This window comes from Peromyscus eremicus, chromosome 19 (genome assembly GCF_949786415.1).
Source record: "Peromyscus eremicus chromosome 19, PerEre_H2_v1, whole genome shotgun sequence".
In the NCBI taxonomy this organism is placed as follows: Eukaryota; Metazoa; Chordata; class Mammalia; order Rodentia; family Cricetidae; genus Peromyscus; species Peromyscus eremicus.
The window spans coordinates 46,896,319-46,908,517 of NC_081435.1; the positions used below are offsets into that span (position 1 = coordinate 46,896,319).

At 39.7% G+C, this 12,199-nt stretch overlaps 1 protein-coding gene across 1 annotated transcript in view; it reads left to right on the forward strand.

The window, feature by feature from the left end:
• Adamts19 (ADAM metallopeptidase with thrombospondin type 1 motif 19) overlaps positions 1-12,199 on the forward strand; it is a 201,261-nt gene that overhangs the window by 152,125 nt on the left and 36,937 nt on the right. Inside the window, exons 17-18 of the mRNA XM_059246204.1 lie at positions 2,540-2,697; positions 6,634-6,787. Of these exons, the coding sequence (XP_059102187.1) occupies positions 2,540-2,697; positions 6,634-6,787 (312 nt within the window). The remainder of the gene's footprint in view (positions 1-2,539; positions 2,698-6,633; positions 6,788-12,199) is intronic.

Consider the following 12,199-nt stretch of genomic DNA (forward strand, 5'->3'; position numbering starts at 1 on the left):
TCAGCAGTCATTATTTGCCTCTAGCTCTTCATTCAGAGATGGAATCTTGCAAGATTTCAACTGGATTGTCATTGCATGGGTCTTATTTACACAGCCATATTGTTGAGAGTCCATGGCTACAGCTTTCCTGTCATATGTAGAAAACACAATCTCACAGACTTCTTGTTCCTCTGGTTCTTGTTATCTTCCCTCCCCTTCCTCCATGATGGTCCCTGAACTTTATATGTAAGTGTTATGTTGTAAATGCCTCAGTTGGTGTTGGGGATCCAACAATCAGTTCTCAGTATTTTGACCACTTGGGATTTCTGTAATGGTCTCCATCTGCTGCAAAAGGAAGCTTCGTTGTTAAGGGATAACAACTACATTTTATTCAATTTTTAACACAAGTAACATTTTTTTTTCTTTCTGACCACTCTAAACTATGTTCTCCCAATCACTATGTTACCTATGCAGCTTTGTGAGTGTGTGTGTGCGTGTGTGTGTGTGTGTGTGTGTGTGTGTGTGTGTGTGTGTGTTTTCTTCATGAGTTCCTTGTACTTTTTAAGACCTATGTATTTGGAGATTTTTTTAAGAAAATGTAAAATACATTTTAACACTGTGTTTTTAAATACTTTGTATGTCCTTGTTCCCATTTCTGAAATTCTAGTCACTCCAGTGTTACCTATATGGTGGCTCCCACATGTCCACTGTTCTCTGTTCATGTTCATCAGGTCTCTGTTCCCTGAGCTTTGTCTAATATGTTCTTAAGCCTGTTCATTAAGGTGTGTTTTCTTGTTCTCAAACATTTGATTTGAATATTTTCCAGCTCCCATTGCTCTCCAATATTGCATACCTTCCTAAAAATGTGTGTGCATCTTTAGAGACTTAATTCACTAGTTCCACTATCTCTAAGATTCTAAGATTTAATCTCATTTTATTCCTGATGTCAATTTTGTGATGGCCACATCCCCAGCAAGTTTTTAACTAGGTGGCGAACATGGTTAACATCGCATGGATGAGTGGCTGTATTACATTTGCTTTATTACTGAGTATAGACTTCATATGCTAAAGAGTTAATTTGCTTCTGAATCAGCTACATAGCTTAAGACTGTTTTGAAGCTTTGTTAGAATTGACTCAGGTTGCTTTGATATGAGTTCTGTTAAATCTTTATTTTTTTTATTTATTTGGCCACCTGCCTGTTTAGCTTCTCTATATTCAAAAGCAACTCGCCTTGGAATGACCTAGAATTTGTACTTTTCTCCATACCGATTTGAGCTGAAAAGTTTAAAAGTCCTTAGGTTCTCGGCAGTTGTTCTTTTCTCGACACACCCTGTTTGTTTGAAGCTGAATATTCAGTGCTAAGGTCAAAGGTCCCCTGTGAATGCTTTGGGAGCTTTTTTCTTCTTGTAATTCACTCTTCTCCAGTGCCCCATGAAACAGATGTTTGCTCTCTTCGCCAGTGTGAACTCCATTCTCTGTGCCTCCCCCTCTCCGTGAAGCCTTCCCAGTCTGTGCCCTGTGTAAGGTCAACCTCCCAGTGAGGGGTCTGGTAAATATCCTCAGGAAGACAGCTAAGCAATCATAGAGCTTATACCAACTTTGTGCTCCACCCTCCGTCATCCAAAGTTTGAAAACTGTTTCTCCGTACATTGTCTAGTGAAAAGCAGAGCAGTTCCACTGATGGCCAGAAGCAAGATTTTAAAAAATAAAAAAATTTTAAGTTAATGAAGTTTAAGAAAAAAGTCAAGAAACATGATATGTACAAACTCCTGGTTCTGACTGAAGTGACTCCTAAGGCAATCAATCGGGTGGATTTGCATGTACATGTGTATGCCATTTTCTAGGAAACATTGAAAGCCAAGACATGAAAAGAGCCTGAATATCATATTCCATAAACCCCAAGGGGTTTAAGGCATTTTTATTAGAGATTTGCAGGAACTGTAAATTGATAATTGTAACCTGAAATATAAGTATGGAAGTAGGAAAATATTGATCCATGTTCAATGTTAGACAAAATATTTCTCAAAATATTTAATATAATTTAAAATAAATATAAGCAAATGCTAAACCTTATAAATATAAGCAAATCCATTAGTAGTTTTCCTTTTTTCCCAAAAGCTCTGATATTGTCTAAAGTATGTTCAGTTTTTGGTTTTAATGGATGTTGGCAATGTTTTGAGATGTTTCTATCAATATATTGCTTTCAACAAAGATTAACAATTAAACATTGATCTCATAAAAATGAGACTATGTATGCTTGTTTAACTTCCCTTTATGATATTGTAGGATAAGAACTATTTTGTAGAGAAGATTGATGCAGTAAATTTCAATACTTTAATAAAGTTGTTGCTTGTATTGATGGGAATACAAGCCTCAGAACAACTTTTGGTGGCGATATAGTAGATGATTGAAAACTCTTTTGACCAGTACCAACAAGGCAAGTGACTTATGGCTTGTATCAGAGTAGGAAGATATATTGAAATGCTTTTAAAAAAATAATGCAGAGGATATTCATCAGTAGCATTGTTCACACTCATCTTGTACTTCATTGTTTTATAGCTCTTCGAGATGCTAGCAAACAGTCGATAAACAGTGACTGGAAGATAGAACATTCTGGAGCATTCAATCTAGCTGGAACTACAGTCCATTACATAAGACGGGGCCTGTGGGAGAAGATCTCTGCCAAAGGTCCTACAACCACACCTTTGCATCTCCTGGTAAGAGGAAGAAATAGGGTAGTGTTGTGAAATTAGCTTCTCATGGCAAAGAAATTGCTGGTCTCCTCTCTCCCCTCTCCTCCCTCTCTCCTTCACTCTCTCCTCTTTCCCCCTCACTTTCTCTGTCCCTCTTCGTTCCTCTCCCCTATCTGTTCTTAAAATCAGAATAGTCAGATCAGCATTTAAAAGTGCTTAAGAGATACGATATTTGTAGGAACTTTAAGATACTTTAAATCGTGGTATGTAAAAGTAGTAATTATTAAAAGTGGAGCAAAATGTTCTAGGAAATTAAAAAACTCAGAGTGGAAATCAATCACCGAAGAATAAGGAACTCTTTTTCCCTGCTGAAAGCATCACTTGCTAACCAGAGTGAGTATTCTACAAGACTGAGCCATAACATGGAGATTCCAGCAAGTCATGTCTACTTAGTGGGACTCATCTATGTCTGTAGAATGTACCTTTGATAACATTGCTTTGAGAAGAGGGATTTGGTAAATGCATGTTAAGAGAACGCTCAATCTCCTTAGTGTCTCTCTAAGTTAATGGATTACTCTAAACTATGAACACTGCACTGTTTGGAACTGTAATGTTCTTCACCATGTAGCAAAAGACTAAATGTATGTCAAGGGAGAGTCAAAAGGGAAAGGTCTAGAGCAGTGCGATTGTGTCCTGGTCGCTGGTTGTGCATGGGCTTTTTTCAAGGCACTCGGAGCTGATGGTAAAGTGCTCAAATGAGTGACTATATGGCTAGAGTGAGTTTTTATTCTAGTGGCAAAAAATATATATAAAATGCAAAGGCCTCAGCACCTCTCTGTACACCCATGCACAGAAACCCACTCTAACACTCTAATTGGTCTTTCTTTAGCTATAGACATCTCTATTGCTTCTTCCAGAATCCAGAGATTCAGATCACACAGTGGCTCGTTGCTTATCTTATTTTGATGACCTATTATTGTTTGGGGCTCTTTTTAAATGTACCTTCTGATGCAGTTGATTTAGGTCAGAACCTGAGAGTCACATATTTCCCACAGTTTCTCCCTGATATCCCTGCTGCAGGTCCAGAAACCATGATTCAAATGCCCAGGCTTTATATAAGTGCAGTCCATTTGCTTCAACAGGAATTCACTTCAAAGTGAGCAGTGTGTGTACTTTCTGTCCAGTATAAATAATACCACCCACTGGATGCTATGGACCAGAAGCTGACCAGGGGACTTTGCATTTGACCAAAGTATTTAATCCACACAGTTGCCCTGTGTAAGAAGGTTAAACAATATGTGCATTGTTGTCAAACATGACTATTTTCACTGAGAAATTGGTGTTCAGTTCTGTCTTTTCTGTATAAGTTGTGGCTCATAAATACAGTCTTTGAATAATCATTTTATGCATCTCCTCACAGTTCCTTTGCATCCTCCATGATAATTTCAATTAGAAGATCCTCTCTGTCCTGTGCTGTCTTGAGAAAAAAACAGATATATCTATATTGTGGGGAAAAATACTTAGCATCTTCTTTGACTGAATGGTGTAAAATAACATCAATAGCAAGCATTTTTAATGATTTGATATTGAAAAACACTACTGTATTTGCCTGAATTCTATAACCATATATGAGTTTTAACCTACTTAAGAGCAATACAAGACTGAAACATGTAACGAACCTTTCTTTAAAGCCTGAAAACAGTGTATGTTAGATTCCAGAGTCAGAGACTTTTCTTGCAGCACAGCCCTTAATCTGACTAGTAATTGCCAAGGCTTTTCCTGGAATCAGGGATCGTAATTAACTCAGTGAACTAGGTCCAAAAGAAGGTATGTGTGTGACCTGGATTTATTTGGTAATCCAAAGGAAACTGTACCTCTGAGATATTTCTCTTTAATGACTATTGCAGATTGAAAACTAGTACTGACGTGAAAGGCAATGTCCTCTGCTGCCATACTTCAATATGTGCCCTTGACTGTAGCATGCTCAAACTTTCCTTTTGCAAAGGATTCTGCCAAAGTCAAATGGTTTTTGAAAGAGCTCATGGTTCTGTGGCCAGTCACTCAGTTTTAAGTGGCATTAGACGTTCAATGCAGTTTGAAATTCTATCATTGAAAAGGTCGCTCATGTGGGAAAACAGGATTGTTTTCATGTAATTAAATAGGGTGGCAAATAGATTTTATTAGTATAGTCATTTCACCAAATTTAAAATTACATGATAGTATTGTCATAACAATAAAAAATGAAAACTTTCGCTCCTTTTTTTTTTATTAGGTTGAAAGTACCTTAAAATTGGCAGCATCTGATGAAATATTTAAGCCAAAATAAGTACTGTGAAGTAGTCTGACTTGGTACCCAGTAGGTTTCACATTTGAAAACTTAAAAAAAAACAAACTATTAATTATATCATCGAGATAATGTTTATAAAGTCAATACACTAGTTGCATAATCCACATACACATCAAATACATTGTAATACTTCTTTCAATATGTTGAACAAAACCTGAGAAAAAGTAAGGAAAATTCCGTTGAAATATTCATACTTTTCTTGGATTCATTTAAGTATTTTTTCACGTTGTATTAACTCTGAATCACCTATAATTATAACCAAATATGCCTTCCTAAACACATAATTTAACAATATATGTAAAAATTAATGTGCCAACTGCTTGTACAAATTGTCAGTTCCATAGATATGACATCTTTCATATAGTTCTTTAACATTTTTCATGAACAAATTTTCTAAAATATATAAAGTTCAGTTATTTTCTTTGTTTAAAATATATGCATAGATACATGTGTTGTATATAATGTATATATTATGTATATTATATGTACATTATTTTTCATAACATACATGATAATCCCATTTTGACCTTGACATTGAATACCAGTTAAAACCAAAATGGCCCCTAATTGTGGCTCAGCACAGTGTAGACTCAAAGTCATGCCCATTGACCCATTATAGTTTACTAAACTCTTTGGTGTAACTGTGCTGTTACTATCAATGTTTGTTTAAAATCCATTTAAATATACACATTGCCAAAACTGTAAACATCTAAAGAACAAAAATATTGCCCGTCTAGTGATTCAGAATCACACTGCCACTATTAATAGAGATCTCCAGTCTCCATCCTTACCCAGTATTTTAGATAGGGTTTCTACTGATGTCATAAAACATTATGACCAAAAGCAACATGTACAGAAAAGGATTTAATTCAGCTTACAACTCTCAGGTCTCTGAGGGAAGTCAGGGCAGGAACTGAAGCTTGAGGAACTTGGAGATGGGAACTGTAGTATAGGCCGAGGAAGAGTGTTGTTTATTGGTTGGCTCCTCTGAACTTGCTCAACCTGCTTTCCTACACAATGAAGGAGCACCTGCCAGAGTGCCACCACTCACAGTAGACTGGGCCCTTACCACATCTATAATTAATCAAGAAATGCCCCCATGGTCTTACCTGCAGACCATTTGGTGCAGACATTTTCTCAATTGAGGGGCTCTCTTCTCAAATGACTCTAGCTATGTCAAGTTGGCATACAACTGGACAACACACCCCTTATTGACTCAGTGACTTTCTTTCCATCATTTCTTTTCATAAGGGTAGAAAATCCAGTTTATTTTATATCTTGCCATCAGATGCAGCACACATCCCTGCCCCTAGAAAACATATATACACCAAATTGTCATCATGCTTTGGGAAATAGTGGTCTGCCAAATCAAAAGAAAATGATCAGGTGTCTCTGGCTTCATTCAAGTGAGCATTCATCAGGATGTGTTTAACTCACAGGTGACACTCCAGTCTTTGAAAAAACATATGACATTGTAAGAGTAATGTCTCTGTGAATTAAGGGTATATGTTCAATGTGTTATTGGTATTTTTAAGCATCAACATGTTTGTAGATTCTGTCGTTGAATGTGCTCTGGTTTAAATCGTATTCCTTAATCACTGTATATACTGCAGGTACTCCTATTTCAGGATCAGAATTATGGTCTCCACTATGAATATACAGTTCCATCAGACCCACTTCCAGACAACCAGAGCTCTAAGGAACCAGAACCCCTCTTCATGTGGACACATGCAGGCTGGGAGGATTGCAATGCCACCTGTGGAGGAGGTAAGGAATCTTTAAACTTCGATCTTTTCAAAGCATCAGTAATTTTCTGATTCACCGTTGATAATTACAATAGATCTAAAATCTCTGATTTACAATTCCAGAATCCATAAAGGTTTGTAAAATATGCTCCTTACACTGTGTATAGCAGCTGAACATCTAATCTATTTCATGGAAAAAAAATCTTCCTTAAACTGAAAAGGAAGATAACAGCCGTGAGACTGGTTGTTGTAGTTATTGCAGAGAGAGTAATGTGTTTGTTTGCAGCACCCCAGATTTCAGACACACCATCCAGGCTGTGATGTACATTCTATTACTACTAGCACCTGATAAACACTTTCAGCAATGTAGCTGGATACTTTGAAGAAGTCAGAGAAACAACACCTTTCACAATAGACTTAACTAATATAAAATATCTTACGGTGTCTCTAACCAAGCAAGTGAAAGACTTGTATGATTAAAAAAAACTTTAAAACACTGAAGAAAGAAATTGAAGAAGGTATCAGAATATGGAACGATCTCCTAGGCTCATGGATTGATAGGATTAATATAGTAAAAATCGTCACCCTACCAAAAGCAACCTACAAAGCCAATGTAATCCCCATAAAAATTACAACACAATTTATCACTGATCTTGAGTGGACAAGTATTAACTTCATATAGAAACACACACACACACACACACACACACACACACACAGAGAGAGAGAGAGAGAGGGAGAGAGAGAGAGAGAGAGAGAGAGAGAGAGAGAGAGAGAGAGAGAGAGCAAAGAAAAAAAAACAGGATAGATAAAACTATACTGAAAAATAAAAGAAATGCTGTATGAAAATATGCTAAGAACTAAAATAAGACAGACAGTGAGGAGAATAAGCAGGGGAGGAGTAAGTGAGAGGGAGCAGGTGTCCCTTAAACTAGATTTTCAGAAAAGCCCTCCACAGAAGTCAAGCTGAGTCAAACTCTAAGGGAGGATGCAGGCTGCAGCTGTAATGTGGAGCAGAGCTCAGGGTGCAGGGAAGCAAGAGTAGAGCCGGATGTGCGGAGAATTGCAAGGTGCATCATGCAGCCCTCCTTCTGTGGGTGATAGGGGATACACAGGGGGTGTTCCAATAGAGTGACTAGAGTGACTGTGTGTCTTCAGATGGAAAACGACCTTTCTGTTCTTCAGATGAAATAGAGCAATAGGTTGACATTAGGAGTACTCTACCACTGAGACTTTGGAGAGATGAGAAGAAATGAGTAGCGAGCAACATGGGGAACAAACACACAAACCACGGTGCTGTCTGGAAGGCAAGGGAGGCGAGAGTTGCAAGGAGGGAAGAACGACCCACTCCCAAAACCTACTAAGTAACGATGGAGATGAAGAACCGTTTGGCATTCATGTTTTAAGATGTGTTCTTTTTATTAGATGTGAAACAAAGAGGTCCGTGCTAACCCTGTAAAATGAATTTTAATACTATGTTTGGCTCCAAAGACCAAGTAGAATGGATTTTACAGCAAAATAACAAAGGGGGCTCACCAATGTGCTGTGCTGGACAGGGAGGGGCTCCGGAGACCTCATCCTTACCTTAGAACCCACAGGCAGATAATGGTTGCCGAGGAAGCAGAGGCATTTCTTTATCGGTGAGCTACTGGGGAGGTAAGTGTGCTTCAGTACGGAAGCCCTTATCCAATGCTCATCTTCGTGATGCTCATAAAACTTACTGGATCACACACACACAAAGCTCACAAAAGGAGATGGGGGGAGGAGTTAGCAAGAGGAAGGGGGTTGATGAGAGTGAGAGGGGGGCAGTATAATGGAATGCGAGTCAATATGATCGACACATGTTACATTCACATCTAGAAAGGCAAAAGCCACCCTATGAAAAGGGGAAAAGAAAAATAATTAAAGACAGGAACTCTAACTCAGTCCGTGGCACTGAAAGAAGAGAGAAGCAGATGTGGCAGTAGCTGTAGGGGATGAAGGTCAAAGGATGTCCCTTTTGTCTTGGGTTCCAATAAGACACATTACACGTCATTGTTGGCCCATGTGCATTTTCTAGAGGAGCACATCAGGCCAGGATAGAGCGAGAAATTGCTGGAAGCGTATCCAGATGGAAAGGGGAGGAATGAAGTGAGTAATTAGGTTGGCTTTACAAAACCATGGGCAGCCTATCACTAGACACAGGAGAACAAGCAGTTTGGGGACATACAGTTGTTCATTTTCAGCTGTGTCTATTCTCTCCACAAAGACCACTTTGCTGAGAGTGAGGGTAACAGGGGACCTAGAGGAGCTATGAAGTGACCACTTAGAAAAAGGCAGGAAGAGTGGAGTTGTTACAAATTGTCTGGCTGAGAATCTTTAGGTCAGATTACAAATCATGAGTCAGCAAGGAGTTCTTCAGGGGCTACTCCTGGGCATATTTCATAGCTCTCAGCATCTGACAGCAACTGGTGGCAAGCAGGAGGTAGGAACAGCAACAGTAGGTCCTCTTATGAAGGCCTTGGTGGTGGCAGTTTTTACTCTTCTAGTGTGGTGGTTTTAAGGGGATGTCATCCAAATTCTCAGGCATTTGAATAGACGGTCCCCAGTTCTTGCTGAGAAAATGTCACTGGGGACAGCTTTGAGGTCTTAAGAACCACATGCATTCCTGTAGACGAATTTCTAAACGGTCTGATTAAATAAAAGACATGGAGCCAGATATAGGGGTGAAAACCTGAGAGATCAGGGAAATAGGGAAAGCCACAGCTAACCTTACCTCACCAACTCCACAGCTTCCAAAGATAAGCTACTTCCTGTCTACCCACGCCTATATGCCTTGGTGTTCTGCCATCTGATTTGCTCTCTCTGTCCAGCTACATCACTTCCTCTTCTTGACCAGCTTTGTTACTTCCTGTCTGTCTGTACAGACCTCCATGGTTAACTAGTGTTGGAATTTAAGGCGTATGCCACCACACCTGGCTCTGTACCCAGTGTGGCCTTGAACTCACAGAGTTCCATACAGATCCCTGCCTGCCAAGTGATAGGATTTAAAGGTGTGTGCTACTATTGTCTGACTTCTATATAGTGGCTGGCTTTTTTGTCTGATCTCCAGGCAAATTTTATTGGGAGACACAGTATATTGGGGGACACAATACATCACCACACATTCCCAGGCAGCCCCCTCTGCCTCCTGGTTGCAGTTCAGGATATGAGCACTCGGCTGTTGCTTCAGCCACCTACTGCCTGCTACCTCTACCCCACCATCATGGACTCTAACCCTCTGACACCATAAGCCCAAGATAAACTCATCTATTAGTTGCCTTGGTCATAATTTCTTATCTCAGCAACAGAAGAGTAAACAATACAATTAGTAAGTCCCAGTCCCTCCATCATGGCCAGTGCGAGCCTGGACTAGTAGACCTTTTGCCCTACAGACTTAGCAGTTCCCTGGAACTCTTTTAGTGACCAGGACTTGCAGTTCTCGTCTATGACTTCTTACAGCCTTCTATCCTTCAGCCACCTTTTTGCATCCCATCTATTGCTGTTGTCTCTCTTGTTCTTGCTGTGGCTGCTCTCTCAAACTGTTCAACTGATTCTTGTTCCAGATACTGTCAATAGCTGCCATGTAGGAGACAACTACTCCAAGTCCTTCCCTGTTGCTTCTATGGCTGTAGCTGGAGAATTTCTCTCCAGCGCCCGCCAAGCCCTGCCAGTCCCGGAGCCCACTTATAAAATGAACACATCGACTCTTATATTATTTAAACTGCTCGGCCGTTAGCTCAGGCCCACCATTGTCTAGCTCTTACTCTTATACTAAGCCCATTTCTGTTAATCTATATGTTGCCACATGTTCTGTGGCTTTACCTGTTGCCTCTACATGATGCTCCCTGGACGGCAGCTAGTGTCTCCTTTTCCTCTACCTTCCTCCTCTTTTCCTCTCTCCTCTCTCCTAGTCCCACCCATACTTCCTGTCTGGCTACTGGCCAATCAGTGTTTTATTTATACAGAGCGATATCCACAGCATATGGCTGCTGCCATTGGCTGACAGTCTTGAGACCTCCAATTGCAGCTGTCACTGCATCTGGCCAGGCTGGTGCTTTTGCGGCTTGACCTCTTAGCTGCTTGTCTGTCATTGCTGGGCCTTTCCTGATCTTTTCTATTAAAAGTGGGCAAGAGCTGACCGTTCAAGAGAATCTTGCTATTAGGACTAACATTGTAATGCCATAGGGGGGGCCTCATTGGAGGATGTTCCTAGGCTAGCTCACAAGGGGTGTTGGACAATTCTCTATGAAGAGAATTAGTGTTTTCCTCAATCACAGCAGACTCTCATGCAAATGAATGTTTCTTTTTTGCTCCAATCATGACATTGTCCTTTGGTCAGTAACAGCAGTCCCTCCACTAAGCCAGTAGGGAAAATGTGCCCTTCTAACATAGAGAAATGGCTTAGGGTGGCCTAGAGCTCACTAAACCTGGTGATATCAAAAAGTCAATATAAAGTGTTTAAAACAGTCCTGGCTGGGCTTCTCATTTTAGGAGAGCAGAACAGTTAAGGTCATTGTGTTTCTTTATGGTGTTCATCTTATGTTCAAAATGTCCATGCTGTCATAAGGGTAGTCTGGATGGCTGAGTGCTAGAACTTTTGCTCAAAGACAGAAAAGAGAGTGAGCAGCTTTCATAATATTAGGGACTCAAATTTCCCTATCCACCAGTGTCTTTGCTTATTTACAGGAAAATGAGCATCAAAGAGGTCACTTACAATAGGAATTTAAATTATCGTTGACACTGAGTGATTTTAACCAAGTTTATTAGTGCTCTAGTGATGCTTAACATCTGGCCAGTGCCCAAGGGAGAGGCTGGTCCTTTCATCTGCTTCTTAATGAGAACATGTATTTTGGTCTATAGTGGCACTAATGGTCCAGTTGAATTCCAGGTCATGAATTTATCATGACTTCAATCCCTAGAATGGTGCAGTACCTCCCAGCTGTGTGCAGTTTGTAAGTACTCTTACAGAGCAAAAATGGGAATTTTTAAGTGAATATTATAAAATAATAAAGTAGTAAGTGATGGCCTGAGACTGTATGTGTTGAGTTCAAATGGTTGTATGAAGAGGAAATTAAAGATGCATGGACTTGAAGGACATTGAAATGGTGGTCGGGTTGAAGGGTTATAGGACATGTTTGGACTTTGGAAATTGTCAGACTCCATGCACTAACAGGATTGGAACATAAGGGATGACAGAAAATAGAGAAAAGTTTATAGAAGTTACAGACAAGGGTTCTTGGGATGACGAAGGGATTATTGTCACCATCAAATGGAAAAAAAAAATCAAGATTGTTGGAAAGAAAAGAGGACCAGAAACTGAGAAAACAGTAGGGAAAATCATTCAGATATTATAATTTTAGAGTTTTTCTAGGAGCACTGTCAAAACAAAACAACAATAAGCTGGGAGCCAAAA